The sequence below is a fragment of the Medicago truncatula genome, chromosome 8 (assembly GCF_003473485.1).
Source record: "Medicago truncatula cultivar Jemalong A17 chromosome 8, MtrunA17r5.0-ANR, whole genome shotgun sequence".
NCBI lineage: Eukaryota > Viridiplantae > Streptophyta > Magnoliopsida > Fabales > Fabaceae > Medicago > Medicago truncatula.
The window spans coordinates 29,632,609-29,657,876 of NC_053049.1; the positions used below are offsets into that span (position 1 = coordinate 29,632,609).

Consider the following 25,268-nt stretch of genomic DNA (forward strand, 5'->3'; position numbering starts at 1 on the left):
ATAATCATAAAACGTTTTGGCACGCAGGCCCCGTCAAAATATTTTCAAAAGAGTTAGTTCAATAAACAGATAGCATAGTATTCACGTAATAAAACGAAGCATGCATAACATATAGCCCCATCCCGTTACGTATCAGAGCGACCTAGACGACACAGTGAAGGCAAGGCCACTCACGACGACAACTGCACACTAAGCACGATCACCTGCAAGTTACCCATACGAAGGGCAACATTTTCAAGCAGAAGGGGTGAGATTTCATAACAAAATAATGTTAATCAAAGTAATTCGAATCATAATTAACATTAACATCATAATCATTCTTAAATAACTTTGCATATTCAAATAACAAGTATCACGTATTCACATATTCGATTGTTGTCAACAACATAGCATTATGGACATGACAATGTGACAATGCTCTTAGACTCCTCCTTATATGCATGTGGTACCAATCGTCATCATAAGTATTAATATACTTTAATCATGCGGAGGACAAAGCTCCTATAAATCGTGCGGAGGACAAAGCTCATAATAATCGTGGTGAGGACTAAGCTCAATGAAATGCTATGCATGGACTCTTATGAACAAATCACGTAATCAACATATCAACATGCATCCAATAATTTGGAGCTAAACGTCATCATTTCATCATATATATATATACACATTATGCACTTAGTTAAATAACAGCAGCAGCATAATCAAGTCACATAACAGGATGATATCATTATATCAAAAGTACATCAATTGCATCATAATTAAACTTCCATAACTTACATAATTGTACAACACATTAATTCATGTCCAATTAGTATCAACATGTCTTAAACAGCTTTACAGACTGCATTAAACGTCATCATTAGGTCTCATTATCTTAAGGGGGGTTCACTCTTGATCCAAACGTGCGACGCAGATCGCACAACACTCAAGACACTCAAAGCTGGAAGTGCTCGCGAGGCGAGAGTTCTTACTCGCCATGGCGAGTACCAAACAATTCCCAAACTAAAGCTGTTCTGGGTTCAATCTTGCCCTACATTCATTCCTAATCACTACTAGGTATGTTCAAGCACTCAGAGGCACTCAAGGTCCAACTAAAAAGGTCGAAACACAAAATCTAACATGCTCTCTGCCTTAGCTCGCTATAGCGAGTAAGGTTGCTCGCTATGGCGAGCGATACCAAAGGAACTCGCGAGGCGAAGGGAAAGGGCTCGCGTGGCGAGCGATGAAGATCATCACTCGCGAGGCGAGGATCATAGCTTGTCGTGGCGAGCGATGAATGTCGCTACGGCCAGGCTTCCTATTTTCACAAAAATCCGACGATTCACATGGTTCTAAGCCTAGTATTGATTCCAAAGTTTGTCCTAAACATAATCTAAGGTCCAGGAACACTTTCTACAACAATTTAATCAATTCCTACCGTTTATTTATCAATTTTAGGGATTTGACCTAGTTTTCATTTTCTCCAATTAAATCCTAATTCTTGCTAACTAATCATCAGAATTACATTCAATTAACAATACTGAGTTATTAGTCTCACCCTTACCTTAATTTGCAGAAATCGCAGCTCTCCCTCTTGGTTTCTCTTCTCTTGGCTTTTTCTCCCTTTTCTCCAAAAACGTACGTACAACAATGTTTTTCTAAAGCTAGGTCTAACCCTTTTATATCTCCTCTTAATTACTTATCTTATCTCACTTTCTCCCCCAAAACTATCTAAAATATCAAAACAGCCCTCAACTAAATATTTTATATTATTTTCAAATCTTTATTTTATTTAATAATAAAATAAATCCCTTAATCTTATCAAATCTTCCAAAACTCATAACTTATCACAATATCAACTAAACCATCAATATAAACGTAAATCATTCAAATCATACCATAATCATGCATATATTATATAAATATAATATAATCGCCTAAACTCGGTTTAAATAAACAATTAACGAAAGTGGGCGTTACACTCTGAACTTACCCGCAAGGTAACTGAAGGTGAGGAAAACACAAAAAGGGGTTGAATTGTGTTGGTTTTTTCAGAAACTTTTCCTAAGTGTTTATCAAAACAACTCAAAGTCTGATCAGAAGCAAAGTTATATCAAAGTCTGAAACATAGTATGTAGCGAAATCAAATCACACGCGCGCGCACACACACAAAGAGAGAGAGAGAGAGAGAGAGAGAGAGAGAGAGAGAGAGAGAGAGAGCAAGCAAATCATCATGTTTTACCTCACAATTTGAGGTTAGTTCAGTCCCCTGCAACTTTCAAGAGATTTTTCACTATAGTCACACAAGATTACAATTTGCTCAAACACACAATAAGAGTTTTTCTTTTCTCAAACACACAACTATGAGACTTCTACAATTTATGTTTAATCAAATAAAAGAGATTGTTTTTACATTTGATATACAACCAAAGGTGTAAGAAAGTTAAAGTGAAAATGACTTCTAAATACTTAAGAAATTCTAAGATTGAAAGCTTGTAAGAATTTCTTAGAATTTTTAATACACTTGTAATATTATAGAAGTCTTGTTGTTTTTATTCAACTTCTCAAGTCCTTGTATAGCAAAGAATGAGAGAGCAGTTGTAGAAGAAGTGTCGACACATCAATTAAGTCCTTGAGAAGCTTGATCAAAGACGTTGAGATGTTGCCTCAAATGGATAATGTCGTTGAGTAGTCATTCAAAAAATCCCTTTTTTTTAATAGAATGATCTGTTACATTCTCTTTGTCCTTGACTTTCCTTTTTTGTTTATGCTCATTTTTAGAAGACGACAAACTGTACTAGTTAGAGTCTAATAGTGGCATTCCTTCAGAAGAAAACAAACTGAGTTAGAGTCTTCAATTCGTGACGTCATCTTCATATGTTTCATTCTTAAACTGAGTTAGAGCATTTTTATCTACTCAATATGATGCTTCTGAGTGAAAACCCTCTTCTTATCAGAGCATTGACTTTCTGGTTGACCTTTCTTCAGATCTTGTTCCAAGTCATACGAGATTTTCTTTTGCTTCAGATGCTTTCTTATGCGTTAAGGGTATTGATGTTTCAGAACCAAACTTAACTTAAGTGTTAGAGTTTGATTTTTACTTGAATAGGCATTATTATATCCAATTGTTCTTTCAACTTTGTTATCATCAAAACTTCAAAGCATTGTTCAAAACCTATTTTAGTTCAACAATAATCCACTAGGCTATGACTTTAAAGTAAAATATAGGCCACATCCCTCCAATACACCTTGTTTAAGGATCTCCCCAAATGTTAGGCCGACGTACATACCGCCTGCCGCCCTACTTGGGCCCTGTTCAAAAAGCTTAGCATGAGGACTTAAGTCATAACAATTAGTGCTTTAAATGAGAGTTGGATCATGAAAAGTGCTACCTATAGGTTGGATTAAGGTGTTGCACATAATACTGATAGATTAGTGAAGCCACCAAAAAATAAAAGGGTTGCCATCAGGTCCGTGCCGATAGAATGAAAATCTGGCGTAGACGTCGGCTCTTAAAGAACGTGGCAATGTTAGGAATCTCATATTGAGTAGATAAAAATGCTCAATATTGGACTTAAGCCGTGGAGCTCTCTGACATAATGAATTTGTCTTCTGAATTAGACTCTCTTCGTGGGCTTAAGTCCCACACACATATTAAGTAGATAAGAAAATTCAATACTTAAACCAAGATGCTCTCTCATCTATTAATAGATTAATTGGATTAGGCTCTTCTTATAGGTTTAGGTCGTACTAATAAGTTATTTATGAGTCTCACATTTTGTAGATAGAAAATATTAATTTACGCCTTCCATCTCTAATTGTAAGCACTCATTCAAAAAATATTTGTCCTTAAATATAAGATCCAGAGCTGATCCATTGGATAACAAAATAATCACCAAGCTCACTCCCTGTGAATTCAAATATATTGCAGAATGCAGACATCATGCCACAATCAGGAATTAATATATGGATTTAATCCAAACTCTATCGTATATATCATCATATATTAGCCCTTCATGTTGTCCAAAGGAACAATTCCGCTAAATGTCAACCCATAAGAATTATTTATTGTTTATTCCTTTTAGTATCATTTGTTGGCCGATTGGTTTTCACCAGCAAGTTCATATTTAAAAATAAACGGAAACCAATCTCTCTTAGAATAATTAGTTTAAGTTCCTCTATTTTTAAAATCAAAATTTTGGTCCCTCTATTTTTGAAATCAAAATTTTGGTCCCCAATTTTATTTTTTCTTAAGTTTGGTCCCCAGACCTTGCATATATTATGTATTGTGCTTGCTAGCTAAGCTCATGACACATGCCATTTTTGTTTGATTCAATAATAAACATTTTAAAACAAAAAAAATATATCTTTAATCTTTTAAAAAAATGATAAACATTTATTTAATTTAATTAACACAAATATTTTGATTCTCTTTCTCCTTCATTCATTGGGTTCAATTATGTTCATCATCTCATTATACCCTAATTTTACCTTGAATAACCCAAAACAAATTTGCCTAAAATCCCTAACCCCTTCCGTTTTTTTGTGTGAAGATGTTTTTCGGTTATTAGTTTATTTTGTGATTCAAATTCCACCACTGATCCACAAATTCTCATCTTCATTTGTTGAATTTGGTTGAAAAGTGTACAAACAAAATAATATTGTTTCGGGTTTGTTGTCGTCGTTGTTTCTAATTTGTGAACCCTTTTCAATGTTTTTTGTGTTGTTTATCTTTGTATTTGAGAACAAAATTGAGACTACATATTGCAAGAGAGAGCAAAACTGATATGGATAGAAAACAAAACTAGGAGAGGGAGAGAGAACGTATTATATGAAGAGAGAGAGGGCATGTGTTGGGGATTTTAAGAGATAAAAGGTTATGAAATAGAAGGAGAGCAAGAGAGTTTGTGATGAAGGGGCTATAGGGATTTTTAGGCTCCGGTTTGTGGGAAGATGATTTTGGGTTTATTTGATTTAGGTTAATCAAGATTGATGGAGAATTCGGGGATTTTGATTTTTTTTTAAGATGATAAAAATTTAAGGTTATATGATTTTGATTTGTTTGAGTTTATTAATTTTGACATAGGGTATTTTAAAATTGTTGGTCTATTGATGATGTAACCAATTTTTTCTTCCTTTTTAGTATCTCTTCATAACATTTACTCTGTTTGAGATGACAACAAACCTATTGTAGAATCCAGTTGGATGCCAACCTAATTAAGATGTTTTAATTTTTCTTTCATGTCTAACCTTTCCATTGGCCTTATAAAAAAAATTGTAGAACCCACATTTACTAATCTAAAGAAGTTGTAAATTATAATTATTAAACACTCATTGTTCCATTATTTTGGTTATAAACCTATATAATGGTAGATAAAAGTGGTTTGAAACTTGTTGTACACACTGTTTTTGATAACTACCGACTCAATTGGATTTACCATAAGGTTGTCAAGTAGAACACTTGTGATGGATGGTGCACTAAACATTTTCAAATATATAATTATATATTAAAATATAGGGTTAAATATGTTTTTGGTCCCTATAAATATACCAACTTTTCGTTTTAGTCCCTCTAAAATTTTCCTTCAAATTTTAGTCCCTATAAAATTTTCAATCACTACTTTTGTAATTGTGCAGAAATGTATGGAATATTGTAAAAATCACTCCCAAAATAAATTAGAATTTTTTTAACAAAACATGAATTAAATATGAATTTTTTTATCTCCAAACATATAAAAATTCATATTTAATTCATGTTTTGGTAAAAAATTCTAATTTTTTTTGGGAGAGATACTTATAATATTATACATTTTTCTGCAAAATTTTATTTAAAAATATGAATTCTACATATGAGTTTACTTTAAACGGGGGACCAAAAGTAAAGATTGAAAATTTTATAGGGACTAAAACTTGAAGGAAAATTTTAAAGAGACTAAAATAAAAAGTTGATATATTTATAGAGACCAAAAACATATTTAACTCTAAAATATATATATTTATAGCTCTTCTATTGAAAATACCAAATATGTTCTTAAAGAATACATTTAAATACTACTAGGGCGATGAGAGTGTTAGATGAAATCAAATGTTTATATTCCTTATCATGTTTCGTGTTTCCTTCTGAGTTAATTTGGATATAATTAAAAAACATGTTTACCACATGTTTCAATTTAATAAGATACACATGAAATTGTGTATTATATAAACAAACATTACATCCTTCACTATACATTATCATGCAAAGGAATTAGAACTCTTGATTTTCATAATGAGAGAAACAAAACCTATTATTAATTAGCTTATGTTATGTACATTAAAGTATTCTAGCATGTCAAAAATCAAATGTACTCCCAATATGAGAAAATTTGACAATTCAAAAAGGAAGGGAAATAATAAGCTTAACTTTGCTTTAATATACTTTCAAATAGATGAATTTATATGGGTTAAACACATGCAAGTGCATCAAAGGAGGAAGTGAAGATTTGACAAGTTGTGGAATGATGGGGATTCGCTTACCATAGGAATGAAAGGGGAAAAATAATTTTGTGTTACCCTTTGACCCAAATGAAGAAGTTGATCAATTCCACACACATAAGGTTTGATTTTCATTGATTTGGGAAGAAAAGTGTGGATAATGGTGAGGAGGGAGGAGAACGAGAATGAAAGAAGAGAGGAGAGGAGTAGTCTTTAGCTAGTGAGAGAAATGAAGAGATAGAATGAAGGAGTTAGGTGAGTTTGGCCTATTTATAAGGACAAGGTGAAAGTACCTTAGTACCCTTTTCTAAAATATTTGCTCAGACCACTAAAGCCGACACTGATAACTGAACGTGTGTGTTTATTGGCCACTGCAGGTTAAGTATTCCTCGTTAATTAATTTTCAAAAACATTTTTCATACGTTCTCCGACATCGCAATCTGTTGAGAATTTAGCGGGATGTTACATGAAGATGTGAGACATTATTATTTGATGTGGGATAAATGAATAGAGATTGGTCAAAAGTGTGTGGTATTTGTCGCATTTTTCCATTTTCAAACGTCTCATCGGCAAAAATATATATATGCAGTCCTTGAACTTTGGTGCATGCAACATTAAACTCTCTTTCTTCAACATTTTCTTCATCATTGTCCTGCATTTGTTCTTTGGTTCTATAATATGGATCGACTTTAAAAGCCATCAAAATAAAAAAAAGAGTCGTTGTCAATTTGTTGTTTTGTACTACAAAATGGATCAACTTTATCTTGAACGGGAGAAGAGCCATTAAAATCAAAAAGAGTGTCGTTCTTAATTTGTTGTTTTCTGCTACGAATTGAATCAACTTTATCTGGAATGGGAGCAAACCCAGAAAATTCAAGAAAAGGGTGGGGTGTGCAGAGAATTGATAGAGCTTGCACTCTTAGGATCTCAATATTATTTGAGCCTGTTTTCTGCATTTTGTTTCAATTACGAGTTTGAGATGTGTTGTCAAACAGCTACGAAATGATGAATTATGGTTGTCAAACGACACTCGGTTAACTTGGATATTTTAGGATGTAGTTACACATGGAAGGTGCGAAAGAGTGTTAAGAAGTTGCCAATGTCTTTTTATGTTATACCTTACATTTGTTGCTTATCAAATTTAATCGATACGATTTAGTTATTTCTTTTTAAAATTAGGAAATTATATTGGGCTTTACAACAATTTACCCTCTTTTAGTGAGTTGTTCGACCACTGTTATGTTTTCTAAGCATTTCAACAGAACACACACAAGTGCAACCTCCATGTGTTCGCTTGTTAGTTGCTACTAATTAAGTACGTTATTTATTAATGATTTACTCTTTGGTTGAGAAAAAAAAAAAAGAATTCACTTGGAAAGGTCATACAAATTTAAATCAGAATATTGTCATTACATAGCATATATATTAAAAAAGATATTACAAGAATCATGTAATTAAATCTTTATAAGAACACTAAAAAATAAGATATGTTACTCAAAAGCAAAATAAAAATTACGATATGTTGTTATTGTTACATGCTCTAAATAGTTTTGTAGATTTATAAAGATAATAGAAGGAACATGTTGAACATATATTAACTCGAAATGTTTTTCACTCATTTTTCCACAATATTCTAATGCACGGGATGATTCATAAGAAGACGAGAAAATAAATTTTTTAATTAAGTACAAAATTTTATTATATAGCATTTATGATTTTCTTATGTATATTCTGTTTTCCAAATTTGTTTTTGATCTATATAATATACCATATTGCATTCTTTAAAGATTATAAATAAGCTACATATGTTTTGCTTGTATGAACTTTAGATTTGACTAACCTTTAAATATATTTTTTTATTATTAAAATTTTTTATTAGTAAAAAAGGAAAACAATGCGTTGTTCCAAGTGGTAACTGAGAAAAAAAAGTTTCTTTAGTACGTACTATTCATAAAACTTGTAATATGATTAAAAAAACATGTTTAACACGTGTTTCTATTTAATGAGATACACATGAAAATGTGTATTATATAAACAAACATTAGATCATTCACTCTACATTATCATGCGAGGAAATTAGAACTCTTGATTTTCATAATCAGAGAAACAAAGCCTATTGCTAATTAGCTGATTTTAATGTACATTAAAGTATTCTACTATGTCAAAAATCATATGTACTCCCAACACGAGAAAACTTGGCAATTCAAACTCAAAAGGGGTGCAGGTTCCTACTCAATCCATGCATGTTGGTAAAGAGCCCCAATAACTGGCGTTTGTAAGGCAAAAATGATCTTCTTTTGTTGCTATCCTTCCTTGTTTTATTAGACACGTACAACTTCTCGTAAGCTGATAATCCATTTATGTGTTTTTCATCCTTCCTCTTTTTATGAACAAAGTTTTCTACCTTTGGCTTTCTGGAATTTTTTGGATCCGAAGCATTCAATAAAACTAATGAATCCTTATGGTCGCTGTTACTTCGAAGATTCATGTTTTGTCTAAATTTCCACAAATTTGATGACCCTGTGGAGTTGCTTTTTTCGTAACACTCATTCGAAGCCTTTATCTCCACCATTGTCATATTCTGCAATGACTCGTTTTGAGATTCTTTTGAAATACCACCTAGCATTGAGTGTCGATTTACGAAATTCTTAATAAAGATCTTCTTTAGTGGTGGTCGAAGATGTGAGACATTATTATTTGAGGTGGGATAGATGAATAGAGATTGGTCAAAAGTGTGTGGTATTTGTCGTATTTTTCCATTTTCAAATATCTCATCGGCAAATATATGCAGTCCTCGGACTTTGGTGCATGCAAAACTAAACTCTCCTTCTTCAATATTTTCTTCATCATTGTCTTGCCTTTGTTCTTTACTTCTATTATATCTATCGACTTTATCTTCAACTGGAGAAAAGCCATCAAAATCAAGAAAAGCGTTGTTGTCAATTTGTTGTTTTGTACTACAAAATGGATCAACTTTATCTTGAACGGGAGAAGAGCCATCAAAATCAAAAAGAGTGTCGTTCTTAATTTGTTGTTTTCTGCTACGAATTGAATCAACTTTATCTGGAATGGGAGCAAACCCAGAAAATTCAAGAAAAGGGTGGGGTGTGCAGAGAATTGATAGAGCTTGCACTCTTAGGATCTCAATATTATTTGAGCCTGTTTTCTGCATTTTGTTTCAATTACGAGTTTGAGATGTGTTGTCAAACAGCTACGAAATGATGAATCATGGTTGTCAAACGACACTCGGTTATCTTGGATATTTTAGGATGTAGTTACACATGAAAGGTGCGAAAGAGTGTTAAGAAGTTGCCAATGTCTTTTTATGTTATACCTTACATTTGTTGCTTATCAAATTTAATCGATACGATTTAGTTATTTCTTTTTAAAATTAGGAAATTATATTGGGCTTTACAACAATTTACCCTCTTTTAGTGAGTTGTTCGACCACTGTTATGTTTTCTAAGCATTTCAACAGAACACACACAAGTGCAACCTCCATGTGTTCGCTTGTTAGTTGCTACTAATTAAGTACGTTATTTATTAATGATTTACTCTTTGGTTGAGAAAAAAAAAAAAGAATTCACTTGGAAAGGTCATACAAATTTAAATCAGAATATTGTCATTACATAGCATATATATTAAAAAAGATATTACAAGAATCATGTAATTAAATCTTTATAATACCACTAAAAAATAAGATATGTTACTCAAAAGCAAAATAAAAATTACGATATGTTGTTATTGTTACATGCTCTAAATAGTTTTGTAGATTTATAAAGATAATAGAAGGAACATGTTGAACATATATTAACTCGAAATGTTTTTCACTCATTTTTCCACAATATTCTAATGCACGGGATGATTCATAAGAAGACGAGAAAATAAATTTTTTAATTAAGTACAAAATTTTATTATATAGCATTTATGATTTTCTTATGTATATTCTGTTTTCCAAATTTGTTTTTGATCTATATAATATACCATATTGCATTCTTTAAAGATTATAAATAAGCTACATATGTTTTGCTTGTATGAACTTTAGATTTGACTAACCTTTAAATATATTTTTTTATTATTAAAATTTTTTATTAGTAAAAAAGGAAAACAATGCGTTGTTCCAAGTGGTAACTGAGAAAAAAAAGTTTCTTTAGTACGTACTATTCATAAAACTTGTAATATGATTAAAAAAACATGTTTAACACGTGTTTCTATTTAATGAGATACACATGAAAATGTGTATTATATAAACAAACATTAGATCATTCACTCTACATTATCATGCGGGGAAATTAGAACTCTTGATTTTCATAACCAGAGAAACAAAGCCTATTGCTAATTAGCTGATTTTTATGTACATTAAAGTATTCTACTATGTCAAAAATCATATGTACCCCAACACGAGAAAACTTGGCAATTCAAACTCAAAAGGGGTGCAGGTTCCTACTCAATCCATTCATGTTGGTAAAGAGCCCCAATAACTGGCGTTTGTAAGGCAAAAATGATCTTCTTTTGTTGCTATCCTTCCTTGTTTTATTAGACACGTACAACTTCTCGTAAGCTGATAATCCATTTTTGTGTTTTTCATCCTTCCTCTTTTTATTAACAATGTTTTCTACCTTTGGCTTTCTGGAATTTTTTGGATCCGAAGCATTCAATAAAACTCTAAATTTCCACAAATTTGATGACCCTGTGGAGTTGCTTTTTTCGTAACACTCATTCGAAGCCTTTATCTCCACCATTGTCATATTCTGCAATGACTCGTTTTGAGATTCTTTTGAAATACCACCTAGCATTGAGTGTCGATTTACGGAATTCTTAATAAAGATCTTCTTTAGTGGTGGTCGAAGATGTGAGACATTATTATTTGAGGTAGGATAGATGAATAGAGATTGGTCAAAAGTGTGTGGTATTTGTCGTATTTTTCCATTTTCAAATATCTCATCGGCAAATATATGCAGTCCTCGGACTTTGGTGCATGCAAAACTAAACTCTCCTTCTTCAATATTTTCTTCATCATTGTCTTGCCTTTGTTCTTTACTTCTATTATATCTATCGACTTTATCTTCAGCTGGAGAAAAGCCATCAAAATCAAGAAAAGCGTCGTTGTCAATTTGTTGTTTTGTACTACAAAATGGATCAACTTTATCTTGAACGGGAGAAGAGCCATCAAAATCAAAAAGAGTGTCGTTCTTAATTTGTTGTTTTCTGCTACGAATTGAATCAACTTTATCTGGAATGGGAGCAAACCCAGAAAATTCAAGAAAAGGGTGGGGTGTGCAGAGAATTGATAGAGCTTGCACTCTTAGGATCTCAATATTATTTGAGCCTGTTTTCTGCATTTTGTTTCAATTACGAGTTTGAGATGTGTTGTTATAAGGTTAATTGAATGTGGGAAGTGATTAAGAAATTTGAAATATATATAAACAAACAGCTACAAAATGATGAATTATGGTTGTCAAACGACACTCGGTTAACTTGGATATTTTAGGATGTAGTTACACATGGAAGGTGTGAAAGAGTGTTAAGAAGTTGCCAATGTCTTTTTATGTTATACCTTACATTTGTTGCTTATCAAATTTAATCGATACGGTTTAGTTATTTCTTTTTAAAATTAGGAAATTATATTGGGCTTTACAACAATTTACCCTCTTTTAGTGAGTTGTTCGACCACTGTTATGTTTTCTAAGCATTTCAACATAACACACACAAGTGCAACCTCCATGTGTTCGCTTGTTAGTTGCTACTAATTAAGTACGTTATTTATTAATGATTTACTCTTTGGTTGAGAAAAAAAAAAAGAATTCACTTGGAAAGGTCATACAAATTTAAATCAGAATATTGTCATTACATAGCATATATATTAAAAAAGATATTACAAGAATCATGTAATTAAATCTTTATAAGAACACTAAAAAATAAGATATGTTACTCAAAAGCAAAATAAAAATTACGATATGTTGTTATTGTTACATGCTCTAAATAGTTTTGTAGATTTATAAAGATAATAGAAGGAACATGTTGAACATATATTAACTCGAAATGTTTTTCACTCATTTTTCCACAATATTCTAATGCACGGGATGATTCATAAGAAGACGAGAAAATAAATTTTTTAATTAAGTACAAAATTTTATTATATAGCATTTATGATTTTCTTATGTATATTCTGTTTTCCAAATTTGTTTTTGATCTATATAATATACCATATTGCATTCTTTAAAGATTATAAATAAGCTACATATGTTTTGCTTGTATGAACTTCAGATCTGACTAACCTTTAAATATTTTTTTTTATTATTAAAATTTTTTGTTAATAAAAAAGGAAAACAATGTGTTGTTCCAAGTTGTAACTGAGATAAATAAGTTTCTTTAGTACATAGTAATCATAAAACTTGTAATATGATTAAAAAAACATGTTTAACACGTGTTTCTATTTAATGAGATACACATGAAAATGTGTATTATATAAACAAACATTAGATCATTCACTCTAGATTATCATGCGAGGAAATTAGAACTCTTGATTTTCATAATCAGAGAAACAAAGCCTATTGCTAATTAGCTGATTTTTATGTACATTAAAGTATTCTACTATGTCAAAAATCATATGTACTGCCAACACGAGAAAACTTGGCAATTCAAACTCAAAAGGGGTGCAGGTTCCTACTCAATCCATTCATGTTGGTAAAGAGCCCCAATAACTGGCGTTTGTAAGGCAAAAATGATCTTCTTTTGTTGCTATCCTTCCTTGTTTTATTAGACACGTACAACTTCTCGTAAGCTGATAATCCATTTTTGTGTTTTTCATCCTTCCTCTTTTTATTAACAATGTTTTCTACCTTTGGCTTTCTGGAATTTTTTGGATCCGAAGCATTCAATAAAACGAATGAATCCTTATGGTCGCTGTTACTTCGAAGATTCATGTTTTGTCTAAATTTCCACAAATTTGATGACCCTGTGGAGTTGCTTTTTTCGTAACACTCATTCGAAGCCTTTATCTCCACCATTGTCATATTCTGCAATGACTCGTTTTGAGATTCTTTTGAAATACCACCTAGCATTGAGTGTCGATTTACGGAATTCTTAATAAAGATCTTCTTTAGTGGTGGTCGAAGATGTGAGACATTATTATTTGAGGTGGGATAGATGAATAGAGATTGGTCAAAAGTGTGTGGTATTTGTCGTATTTTTCCATTTTCAAATATCTCATCGGCAAATATATGCAGTCCTCGGACTTTGGTGCATGCAAAACTAAACTCTCCTTCTTCAATATTTTCTTCATCATTGTCTTGCCTTTGTTCTTTACTTCTATTATATATATCGACTTTATCTTCAGCTGGAGAAAAGCCATCAAAATCAAGAAAAGCGTCGTGGTCAATTTGTTGTTTTGTACTACAAAATGGATCAACTTTATCTTGAACGGGAGAAGAGCCATCAAAATCAAAAAGAGTGTCGTTCTTAATTTGTTGTTTTCTGCTACGAATTGGATCAACTTTATCTGGAATGGGAGCAAACCCAGAAAATTCAAGAAAAGGGTGGGGTGTGCAGAGAATTGATAGAGCTTGTACTCTTAGGATCTCAATATTATTTGAGCCTGTTTTCTGCATTTTGTTTCAATTACGAGTTTGAGATGTGTTGTTATAAGGTTAATTGAATGTGGGAAGTGATTATGAAATTTGAAATATATATAAACAAACAGCTACGAAATGATGAATTATGGTTGTTAAACGACACTCAGTTAACTTGGATATTTTAGGATGTAGTTACACATGGAAGGTATGAAAGAGTGTTAAGAAGTTGCCAATGTCTTTTTATGTTATACCTTACATTTGTTGCTTATCAAATTTAATTGAAACGGTTTAGTTATTTTTTTTTTTAAATTAGGAAATTATATTGGGCTTTACAACAATTTACCCTCTTTTAGTGAGTTGTTCGACCACTGTTATGTTTTCTAAGCATTTCAACAGAACACACACAAGTGCAACCTCCATGTGTTCGCTTGTTAGTTGTTACTAATTAAGTACGTTATTAATTTATGATTTACTCTTTGGTTGAGAAAAAAAAAATGAATTCACTTGGAAAGGTCATACAAATTTAAATCAGAATATTGTCATTACATAGCATATATATTAAAAAAGATATTACAAGAATCATGTAATAAATCTTTATGAGAACACTAAAAAATAAGATATGTTACTCAAAAACAAAATAAAAATTACGATATGTTGTTATTGTTACATGCTCTAAATAGTTTTATAGATTTATAAAGATAATAGAAGGAACATGTTGAACATATATTAAGTCGAAATGTTTTTCACTCATTTTTCCACAATATTCTAATGCACGGGATGATTCATAAGAAGAGGAGAAAACAAATTTTTTAATTAAGTATGAGATTTTATTATATAGCATTTATGATTTTCTTATGTATATTCTGTTTTCCAAATTTGTTTATGATCTATATAATATACCATATTGCATTCTTTAAAGATTATAAATAAGCTACATATGTTTTGCTTGTATGAACTTCAGATCTGACTAACGTTTAAATATTTTTTTTTATTATTAAAATTTTTTATTAGTAAAAAAGGAAAACAATGCGTTGTTCCAAGTTGCAACTGAGAAAAAAAAGTTTCTTTAGTACGTAGTAATCATAAAACTTGTAATATGATTAAAAAAACATGTTTAACACGTGTTTCTATTTAATGAGATACACATGAAAATGTGTATTATATAAACAAACATTAGATCATTCACTCTACATTATCATGCGGGGAAATTAGAACTCTTGATTTTCATAATCAGAGAAACAAAGCCTATTGCTAATTAGCTGATTTTTATGTACATTAAAGTATTCTACTATGTCAAAAATCATATGTACCCCAACACGAGAAAACTTGGCAATTCAAACTCAAAAGGGGTGCAGGTTCCTACTCAATCCATTCATGTTGGTAAAGAGCCCCAATAACTGGCGTTTGTAAGGCAAAAATGATCTTCTTTTGTTACTATCCTTCCTTGTTTTATTAGACACGTACAACTTCTCGTAAGCTGATAATCCATTTTTGTGTTTTTCATCCTTCCTCTTTTTATTAACAATGTTTTCTACCTTTGGCTTTCTGGAATTTTTTGGATCCGAAGCATTCAATAAAACTAATGAATCCTTATGGTCGCTGTTACTTCGAAGATTCATGTTTTGTCTAAATTTCCACAAATTTGATGACCCTGTGGAGTTGCTTTTTTCGTAACACTCATTCGAAGCCTTTATCTCCACCATTGTCATATTCTGCAATGACTCGTTTTGAGATTCTTTTGAAATACCACCTAGCATTGAGTGTCGATTTACGGAATTCTTAATAAAGATCTTCTTTAGTGGTGGTCGAAGATGTGAGACATTATTGTTTGAGGTGGGATAGATGAATAGAGATTGGTCAAAAGTGTGTGGTATTTGTCGTATTTTTCCATTTTCAAATATCTCATCGGCAAATATATGCAGTCCTCGGACTTTGGTGCATGCAAAACTAAACTCTCCTTCTTCAATATTTTCTTCATCATTGTCTTGCCTTTGTTCTTTACTTCTATTATATATATCGACTTTATCTTCAGCTGGAGAAAAGCCATCAAAATCAAGAAAAGCGTCGTTGTCAATTTGTTGTTTTGTACTACAAAATGGATCAACTTTATCTTGAACGGGAGAAGAGCCATCAAAATCAAAAAGAGTGTCGTTCTTAATTTGTTGTTTTCTGCTACGAATTGAATCAACTTTATCTGGAATGGGAGCAAACCCAGAAAATTCAAGAAAAGGGTGGGGTGTGCAGAGAATTGATAGAGCTTGCACTCTTAGGATCTCAATATTATTTGAGCCTGTTTTCTGCATTTTGTTTCAATTACGAGTTTGAGATGTGTTGTTATAAGGTTAATTGAATGTGGGAAGTGATTATGAAATTTGAAATATATATAAACAAACAGCTACGAAATGATGAATTATGGTTGTTAAACGACACTCGGTTAACTTGGATATTTTAGGATGTAGTTACACATGGAAGGTGTGAAAGAGTGTTAAGAAGTTGCCAATGTCTTTTTATGTTATACCTTACATTTGTTGCTTATCAAATTTAATTGATACGGTTTAGTTATTTTTTTTTTTAAAATTAGGAAATTATATTGGGCTTTACAACAATTTACCCTCTTTTAGTCAGTTGTTCGACCACTGTTATGTTTTCTAAGCATTTCAACAGAACACACACAAGTGCAACCTCCATGTGTTCGCTTGTTAGTTGCTACTAATTAAGTACGTTATTTATTTATGATTTACTCTTTGGTTGAGAAAAAAAAAATGAATTCACTTGGAAAGGTCATACAAATTTAAATCAGAATATTGTCATTACATAGCATATATATTAAAAAAGATATTACAAGAATCATGTAATTAAATCTTTATGAGAACACTAAAAAATAAGATATGTTACTCAAAAACAAAATAAAAATTACGATATGTTGTTATTGTTACATGCTCTAAATAGTTTTATAGATTTATAAAGATAATAGAAGGAACATGTTGAACATATATTAAGTCGAAATGTTTTTCACTCATTTTTCCACAATATTCTAATGCACGGGATGATTCATAAGAAGAGGAGAAAACAAATTTTTTAATTAAGTATGAGATTTTATTATATAGCATTTATGATTTTCTTATGTATATTCTGTTTTCCAAATTTGTTTATGATCTATATAATATACCATATTGCATTCTTTAAAGATTATAAATAAGCTACATATGTTTTGCTTGTATGAACTTCAGATCTGACTAACGTTTAAAATTTTTTTTTTATTATTAAAATTTTTTATTAGTAAAAAAGGAAAACAATGCGTTGTTCCAAGTTGCAACTGAGAAAAAAAAGTTTCTTTAGTACGTAGTAATCATAAAACTTGTAATATGATTAAAAAAACATGTTTAACACGTGTTTCTATTTAATGAGATACACATGAAAATGTGTATTATATAAACAAACATTAGATCATTCACTCTACATTATCATGCGGGGAAATTAGAACTCTTGATTTTCATAATCAGAGAAACAAAGCCTATTGCTAATTAGCTGATTTTTATGTACATTAAAGTATTCTACTATGTCAAAAATCATATGTACCCCCAACACGAGAAAACTTGGCAATTCAAACTCAAAAGGGGTGCAGGTTCCTACTCAATCCATTCATGTTGGTAAAGAGCCCCAATAACTGGCGTTTGTAAGGCAAAAATGATCTTCTTTTGTTACTATCCTTCCTTGTTTTATTAGACACGTACAACTTCTCGTAAGCTGATAATCCATTTTTGTGTTTTTCATCCTTCCTCTTTTTATTAACAATGTTTTCTACCTTTGGCTTTCTGGAATTTTTTGGATCCGAAGCATTCAATAAAACTAATGAATCCTTATGGTCGCTGTTACTTCGAAGATTCATGTTTTGTCTAAATTTCCACAAATTTGATGACCCTGTGGAGTTGCTTTTTTCGTAACACTCATTCGAAGCCTTTATCTCCACCATTGTCATATTCTGCAATGACTCGTTTTGAGATTCTTTTGAAATACCACCTAGCATTGAGTGTCGATTTACGGAATTCTTAATAAAGATCTTCTTTAGTGGTGGTCGAAGATGTGAGACATTATTGTTTGAGGTGGGATAGATGAATAGAGATTGGTCAAAAGTGTGTGGTATTTGTCGTATTTTTCCATTTTCAAATATCTCATCGGCAAATATATGCAGTCCTCGGACTTTGGTGCATGCAAAACTAAACTCTCCTTCTTCAATATTTTCTTCATCATTGTCTTGCCTTTGTTCTTTACTTCTATTATATATATCGACTTTATCTTCAGCTGGAGAAAAGCCATCAAAATCAAGAAAAGCGTCGTTGTCAATTTGTTGTTTTGTACTACAAAATGGATCAACTTTATCTTGAACGGGAGAAGAGCCATCAAAATCAAAAAGAGTGTCGTTCTTAATTTGTTGTTTTCTGCTACGAATTGAATCAACTTTATCTGGAATGGGAGCAAACCCAGAAAATTCAAGAAAAGGGTGGGGTGTGCAGAGAATTGATAGAGCTTGCACTCTTAGGATCTCAATATTATTTGAGCCTGTTTTCTGCATTTTGTTTCAATTACGAGTTTGAGATGTGTTGTTATAAGGTTAATTGAATGTGGGAAGTGATTATGAAATTTGAAATATATATAAACAAACAGCTACGAAATGATGAATTATGGTTGTTAAACGACACTCGGTTAACTTGGATATTTTAGGATGTAGTTACACATGGAAGGTGTGAAAGAGTGTTAAGAAGTTGCCAATGTCTTTTTATGTTATACCTTACATTTGTTGCTTATCAAATTTAATTGATACGGTTTAGTTATTTTTTTTTTTAAAATTAGGAAATTATATTGGGCTTTACAACAATTTACCCTCTTTTAGTCAGTTGTTCGACCACTGTTATGTTTTCTAAGCATTTCAACAGAACACACACAAGTGCAACCTCCATGTGTTCGCTTGTTAGTTGCTACTAATTAAGTACGTTATTTATTTATGATTTACTCTTTGGTTGAGAAAAAAAAAATGAATTCACTTGGAAAGGTCATACAAATTTAAATCAGAATATTGTCATTACATAGCATATATATTAAAAAAGATATTACAAGAATCATGTAATTAAATCTTTATGAGAACACTAAAAAATAAGATATGTTACTCAAAAACAAAATAAAAATTACGATATGTTGTTATTGTTACATGCTCTAAATAGTTTTATAGATTTATAAAGATAATAGAAGGAACATGTTGAACATATATTAAGTCGAAATGTTTTTCACTCATTTTTCCACAATATTCTAATGCACGGGATGATTCATAAGAAGAGGAGAAAACAAATTTTTTAATTAAGTATGAGATTTTATTATATAGCATTTATGATTTTCTTATGTATATTCTGTTTTCCAAATTTGTTTATGATCTATATAATATACCATATTGCATTCTTTAAAGATTATAAATAAGCTACATATGTTTTGCTTGTATGAACTTCAGATCTGACTAACGTTTAAAATTTTTTTTTTATTATTAAAATTTTTTATTAGTAAAAAAGGAAAACAATGCGTTGTTCCAAGTTGGAACTGAGAAAAAAAGTTTCTTTAGTACGTAGTAATCATAAAACTTGTAATATGATTAAAAAAACATGTTTAACACGTGTTTCTATTTAATGAGATACACATGAAAATGTGTATTATATAAACAAACATTAGATCATTCACTCTACATTATCATGCGGGGAAATTAGAACTCTTGATTTTCATAATCAGAGAAACAAAGCCTATTGCTAATTAGCTGATTTTTATGTACATTAAAGTATTCTACTATGTCAAAAATCATATGTACCCCAACACGAGAAAACTTGGCAATTCAAACTCAAAAGGGGTGCAGGTTCCTACTCAATCCATTCATGTTGGTAAAGAGCCCCAATAACTGGCGTTTGTAAGGCAAAAATGATCTTCTTTTGTTGCTATCCTTCCTTGTTTTATTAGACACGTACAACTTCTCGTAAGCTGATAATCCATTTTTGTTTTTCATCCTTCCTCTTTTTATTAACAATGTTTTCTACCTTTGGCTTTCTGGAATTTTTTGGATCCGAAGCATTCAATAAAACTAATGAATCCTTATGGTCGCTGTTACTTCGAAGATTCATGTTTGTCTAAATTTCCACAAATTTGATGACCCTGTGGAGTTGCTTTTTTCGTAACACTCATTCGAAGCCTTTATCTCCACCATTGTCATATTCTGCAATGACTCGTTTTGAGATTCTTTTGAAATACCACCTAGCATTGAGTGTCGATTTACGGAATTCTTAATAAAGATCTTCTTTAGTGGTGGTCGAAGATGTGAGACATTATTGTTTGAGGTGGGATAGATGAATAGAGATTGGTCAAAAGTGTGTGGTATTTGTCGTATTTTTCCATTTTCAAATATCTCATCGGCAAATATATGCAGTCCTCGGACTTTGGTGCATGCAAAACTAAACTCTCCTTCTTCAATATTTTCTTCATCATTGTCTTGCCTTTGTTCTTTACTTCTATTATATATATCGACTTTATCTTCAGCTGGAGAAAAGCCATCGAAATCAAGAAAAGCGTCGTTGTCAATTTGTTGTTTTGTACTACAAAATGGATCAACTTTATCTTGAACGGGAGAAGAGCCATCAAAATCAAAAAGAGTGTCGTTCTTAATTTGTTGTTTTCTGCTACGAATTGAATCAACTTTATCTGGAATGGGAGCAAACCCAGAAAATTCAAGAAAAGGGTGGGGTGTGCAGAGAATTGATAGAGCTTGCACTCTTAGGATCTCAATATTATTTGAGCCTGTTTTCTGCATTTTGTTTCAATTACGAGTTTGAGATTTGTTGTTATAAGGTTAATTGAATGTGGGAAGTGATTATGAAATTTGAAATATATATAAACAAACAGCGACGAAATGATGAATTATGGTTGTTAAACGACACTCGGTTAACTTGGATATTTTAGGATGTAGTTACACATGGAAGGTGTGAAAGAGTGTTAAGAAGTTGCCAATGTCTTTTTATGTTATACCTTACATTTGTTGCTTATCAAATTTAATTGACACGGTTTAGTTATTTTTTTTTTAAATTAGGAAATTATATTGGGCTTTACAACAATTTACCCTCTTTTAGTGAGTTGTTCGACCACTGTTATGTTTTCTAAGCATTTCAACAGAACACACACAAGTGCAACCTCCATGTGTTCGCTTGTTAGTTTGTTACTAATTAAGTACGTTATTAATTTATGATTTACTCTTTGGTTGAGAAAAAAAAAATGAATTCACTTGGAAAGGTCATACAAATTTAAATCAGAATATTGTCATTACATAGCATATATATTAAAAAAGATATTACAAGAATCATGTAATTAAATCTTTATGAGAACACTAAAAAATAAGATATGTTACTCAAAAACAAAATAAAAATTACGATATGTTGTTATTCTTACATGCTCTAAATAGTTTTATAGATTTATAAAGATAATAGAAGGAACATGTTGAACATATATTAAGTCGAAATGTTTTTCACTCATTTTTCCACAATATTCTAATGCACGGGATGATTCATAGGAAGAGGAGAAAACAAATTTTTTAATTAAGTATGAATTTTATTATATAGCATTTATGATTTTCTTATGTATATTCTGTTTTCCAAATTTGTTTATGATCTATATAATATACCATATTGCATTCTTTAAAGATTATAAATAAGCTACATATGTTTTGCTTGTATGAACTTCAGATCTGACTAACGTTTAAATATTTTTTTTTATTATTAAAATTTTTTATTAGTAAAAAAGGAAAACAATGCGTTGTTCCAAGTTGCAACTGAGAAAAAAAAGTTTCTTTAGTACGTAGTAATCATAAAACTTGTAATATGATTAAAAAAACATGTTTAACACGTGTTTCTATTTAATGAGATACACATGAAAATGTGTATTATATAAACAAACATTAGATCATTCACTCTACATTATCATGCGGGGAAATTAGAACTCTTGATTTTCATAATCAGAGAAACAAAGCCTATTGCTAATTAGCTGATTTTTATGTACATTAAAGTATTCTACTATGTCAAAAATCATATGTACTCCCAACACGAGAAAACTTGGCAATTCAAACTCAAAAGGGGTGCAGGTTCCTACTCAATCCATTCATGTTGGTAAAGAGCCCCAATAACTGGCGTTTGTAAGGCAAAAATGATCTTCTTTTGTTGCTATCCTTCCTTGTTTTATTAGACACGTACAACTTCTCGTAAGCTGATAATCCATTTTTGTGTTTTTCATCCTTCCTCTTTTTATTAACAATGTTTTCTACCTTTGGCTTTCTGGAATTTTTTGGATCCGAAGCATTCAATAAAACTCTAAATTTCCACAAATTTGATGACCCTGTGGAGTTGCTTTTTTCGTAACACTCATTCGAAGCCTTTATCTCCACCATTGTCATATTCTGCAATGACTCGTTTTGAGATTCTTTTGAAATACCACCTAGCATTGAGTGTCGATTTACGGAATTCTTAATAAAGATCTTCTTTAGTGGTGGTCGAAGATGTGAGACATTATTGTTTGAGGTGGGATAGATGAATAGAGATTGGTCAAAAGTGTGTGGTATTTGTCGTATTTTTCCATTTTCAAATATCTCATCGGCAAATATATGCAGTCCTCGGACTTTGGTGCATGCAAAACTAAACTCTCCTTCTTCAATATTTTCTTCATCATTGTCTTGCCTTTGTTCTTTACTTCTATTATATATATCGACTTTATCTTCAGCTGGAGAAAAGCCATCAAAATCAAGAAAAGCGTCGTTGTCAATTTGTTGTTTTGTACTACAAAATGGATCAACTTTATCTTGAACGGGAGAAGAGCCATCAAAATCAAAAAGAGTGTCGTTCTTAATTTGTTGTTTTCTGCTACGAATTGAATCAACTTTATCTGGAATGGGAGCAAACCCAGAAAATTCAAGAAAAGGGTGGGGTGTGCAGAGAATTGATAGAGCTTGCACTCTTAGGATCTCAATATTATTTGAGCCTGTTTTCTTCATTTTGTTTCAATTACGAGTTTGAGATGTGTTGTTATAAGGTTAATTGAATGTGGGAAGTGATTATGAAATTTGAAATATATATAAACAAACAGCTACGAAATGATGAATTATGGTTGTTAAACGACACTCGGTTAACTTGGATATTTTAGGATGTAGTTACACATGGAAGGTGTGAAAGAGTGTTAAGAAGTTGCCAATGTCTTTTTATGTTATACCTTACATTTGTTGCTTATCAAATTTAATTGATATGGTTTAGTTATTTTTTTTTTTAAATTAGGAAATTATATTGGGCTTTACAACAATTTACCCTCTTTTAGTGAGTTGTTCGACCACTGTTATGTTTTCTAAGCATTTCAACAGAACACACACAAGTGCAACCTCCATGTGTTCGCTTGTTAGTTGCTACTAATTAAGTACGTTATTTATTTATGATTTACTCTTTGGTTGAGAAAAAAAAAATGAATTCACTTGGAAAGGTCATACAAATTTAAATCAGAATATTGTCATTACATAGCATATATATTAAAAAAGATATTACAAGAATCATGTAATTAAATCTTTATGAGAACACTAAAAAATAAGATATGTTACTCAAAAACAAAATAAAAATTACGATATGTTGTTATTGTTACATGCTCTAAATAGTTTTATAGAAGAAGAAGAAGGACGGAAAGAGAGAGAAGAGAAAGGAAAAAATGAGAAAAAAAGGAAAGAATGGGTATTTATACCCCTTTTATTTGGCAGATTAAATCAAGGCCGTTGATCAAATCAACGGCCGAGATTTGATCTCTGAGGTCCAACCTTGTTCTTGGCCCATCTTTTTCGTTTTATTTTCTGCACCCCCCTTTACTGCTCACACACCCCCAGCATCTCATTTTTCTAATTTCTTTTTCATGCATTTTAATTCTCGCTCTATCTGTTAATCCAGAGTGCTCTGGTCCAAAATTAACTTAATATTATATTCTTGCTTAATTTAGTTATTCTCCAGGATAATCTGGTCATTGTTAATTAAATTAATCCAGAGTGCTCTGGTCCTATATTAACTATTAATATTATATTTCTGTTTAAATTAATTATTCTCCAGAGTGCTCTGGTCATTGTTAATTAAATTAATCCAGAGTGCTCTGGTCCTAATTAACTGTTAATATTATATTTTTTTTAATTATTCTCCAGAGTGCTCTGGTCATTGTTAATTAAATTAATCCAGAGTGCTCTGGTCCTAAATTAACTGTTAATATTATATTTTTGTTAATCCAGAGTGCTCTGGTCCAAACTTAAATGTTAATATTTATTTATTTTTGTTTAATTTAATTATTCTCCAGAATATTCTGGTCCATGTTAAAACAACTTCACAATTCAGCTTAACTTCATTTTTCTCATTCTGCTTATCTTTATTCCAAAACAACAAAAACATTCAAATAAAAAATCACAAAAATATTTTTTCATTACAAACCTTGATTCTCAAATCAAGTGATCGTTCTTTTTATTTTTCTTAATCAAATTTCAAATCAAGTCTAATTCAACTTCAAGTCAATTTTCTTCAATCTAAAAAACACAAATCAATTCTCATTTGCCATCTGGCTTTTTATTTCAAAACCTTTTTCAAAACATATAAAAAACACCAAACAAATCAAACGTTAATTTCTACCCCGAACTACGAGGTTTTGATCCCTCACGGGTACGTAGGCAGAGGACCTTGTCCTTCCAAATCAATTAAAAAACAATTTTCTTTTTTTTCTTTTCAACTTTCAACTAAAAAAATATTTTTCTTTTTTCTTTTCAATTAAAATCAATTTTCTTTTCTTTTTCAACTCATCATTCAATTCCATTTTCATCTCTTTAAAAGCAAGCAAGTTTAAGCACAAAAAGTTAAATAAAATCAAGAGGTTCTCGTAGAGTACTACGAATATTTAGGGTGCTAATACCTTCCCTAAGTATAACCAACCCCCGAACCCTGAATCTCTTCAAAATGGGTTGTTTGGAACGTTTTCCCCTAAAAAAAAATTTGTTCGGTCGTGATATAAAAAGTGAGTCAAAGTCAATCAAATGGCCTTGACGTCCGAAAAATGGCGCGGCAGAAATGGCGACTTCACTAGGGAACCTTAAGAGGGTTGAGCCTAACTTGGCTTTATTTAATTCTTTGCGCTCTAACTTGCTTAAAACAAAAAAAACAAAAATAA

The 25,268-nt window shown here is 31.2% G+C and overlaps 7 protein-coding genes across 7 annotated transcripts; all 7 read right to left on the bottom strand.

Moving 5' to 3' along the window:
- Positions 1–8,662: 8,662 nt before the first annotated feature.
- Positions 8,663–9,625, bottom strand: LOC120577532 (uncharacterized). The gene has a single exon (XM_039829109.1). The coding sequence runs from the start codon at positions 9,623–9,625 to the stop codon at positions 8,663–8,665; it is 963 nt and encodes a 320-aa protein (XP_039685043.1).
- A 1,252-nt stretch (positions 9,626–10,877) lies between these two features.
- On the bottom strand, positions 10,878–11,795 carry LOC120577533 (uncharacterized). Its single transcript, XM_039829110.1, has one exon. The coding sequence runs from the start codon at positions 11,793–11,795 to the stop codon at positions 10,878–10,880; it is 918 nt and encodes a 305-aa protein (XP_039685044.1).
- Positions 11,796–13,100: 1,305 nt separating this feature from the next.
- LOC120577534 (uncharacterized) lies at positions 13,101–14,063 on the bottom strand. Its single transcript, XM_039829111.1, has one exon. The coding sequence runs from the start codon at positions 14,061–14,063 to the stop codon at positions 13,101–13,103; it is 963 nt and encodes a 320-aa protein (XP_039685045.1).
- Positions 14,064–15,367: 1,304 nt separating this feature from the next.
- Positions 15,368–16,330, bottom strand: LOC120577535 (uncharacterized). Its single transcript, XM_039829112.1, has one exon. It carries the CDS (start codon positions 16,328–16,330, stop codon positions 15,368–15,370), a length of 963 nt encoding a protein of 320 aa, XP_039685046.1.
- A 1,307-nt stretch (positions 16,331–17,637) lies between these two features.
- Positions 17,638–18,600, bottom strand: LOC120577536 (uncharacterized). The gene has a single exon (XM_039829113.1). The coding sequence runs from the start codon at positions 18,598–18,600 to the stop codon at positions 17,638–17,640; it is 963 nt and encodes a 320-aa protein (XP_039685047.1).
- A 1,578-nt stretch (positions 18,601–20,178) lies between these two features.
- LOC120577537 (uncharacterized) lies at positions 20,179–20,865 on the bottom strand. The gene has a single exon (XM_039829114.1). It carries the CDS (start codon positions 20,863–20,865, stop codon positions 20,179–20,181), a length of 687 nt encoding a protein of 228 aa, XP_039685048.1.
- Positions 20,866–22,170: 1,305 nt separating this feature from the next.
- On the bottom strand, positions 22,171–23,088 carry LOC120577538 (uncharacterized). Its single transcript, XM_039829115.1, has one exon. It carries the CDS (start codon positions 23,086–23,088, stop codon positions 22,171–22,173), a length of 918 nt encoding a protein of 305 aa, XP_039685049.1.
- Positions 23,089–25,268: the final 2,180 nt, after the last annotated feature.

Excerpts from the sequence above, each read along its gene's own strand:
- LOC120577533 (XM_039829110.1), bottom strand. The coding sequence starts at position 11,795 with ATGCAGAAAACAGGCTCAAATAATATTGAGATCCTAAGAGTGCAAGCT.
- LOC120577536 (XM_039829113.1), bottom strand. The coding sequence starts at position 18,600 with ATGCAGAAAACAGGCTCAAATAATATTGAGATCCTAAGAGTGCAAGCT.
- LOC120577535 (XM_039829112.1), bottom strand. The coding sequence starts at position 16,330 with ATGCAGAAAACAGGCTCAAATAATATTGAGATCCTAAGAGTGCAAGCT.
- LOC120577537 (XM_039829114.1), bottom strand. The coding sequence starts at position 20,865 with ATGCAGAAAACAGGCTCAAATAATATTGAGATCCTAAGAGTGCAAGCT.
- LOC120577532 (XM_039829109.1), bottom strand. The coding sequence starts at position 9,625 with ATGCAGAAAACAGGCTCAAATAATATTGAGATCCTAAGAGTGCAAGCT.
- LOC120577538 (XM_039829115.1), bottom strand. The coding sequence starts at position 23,088 with ATGAAGAAAACAGGCTCAAATAATATTGAGATCCTAAGAGTGCAAGCT.
- LOC120577534 (XM_039829111.1), bottom strand. The coding sequence starts at position 14,063 with ATGCAGAAAACAGGCTCAAATAATATTGAGATCCTAAGAGTACAAGCT.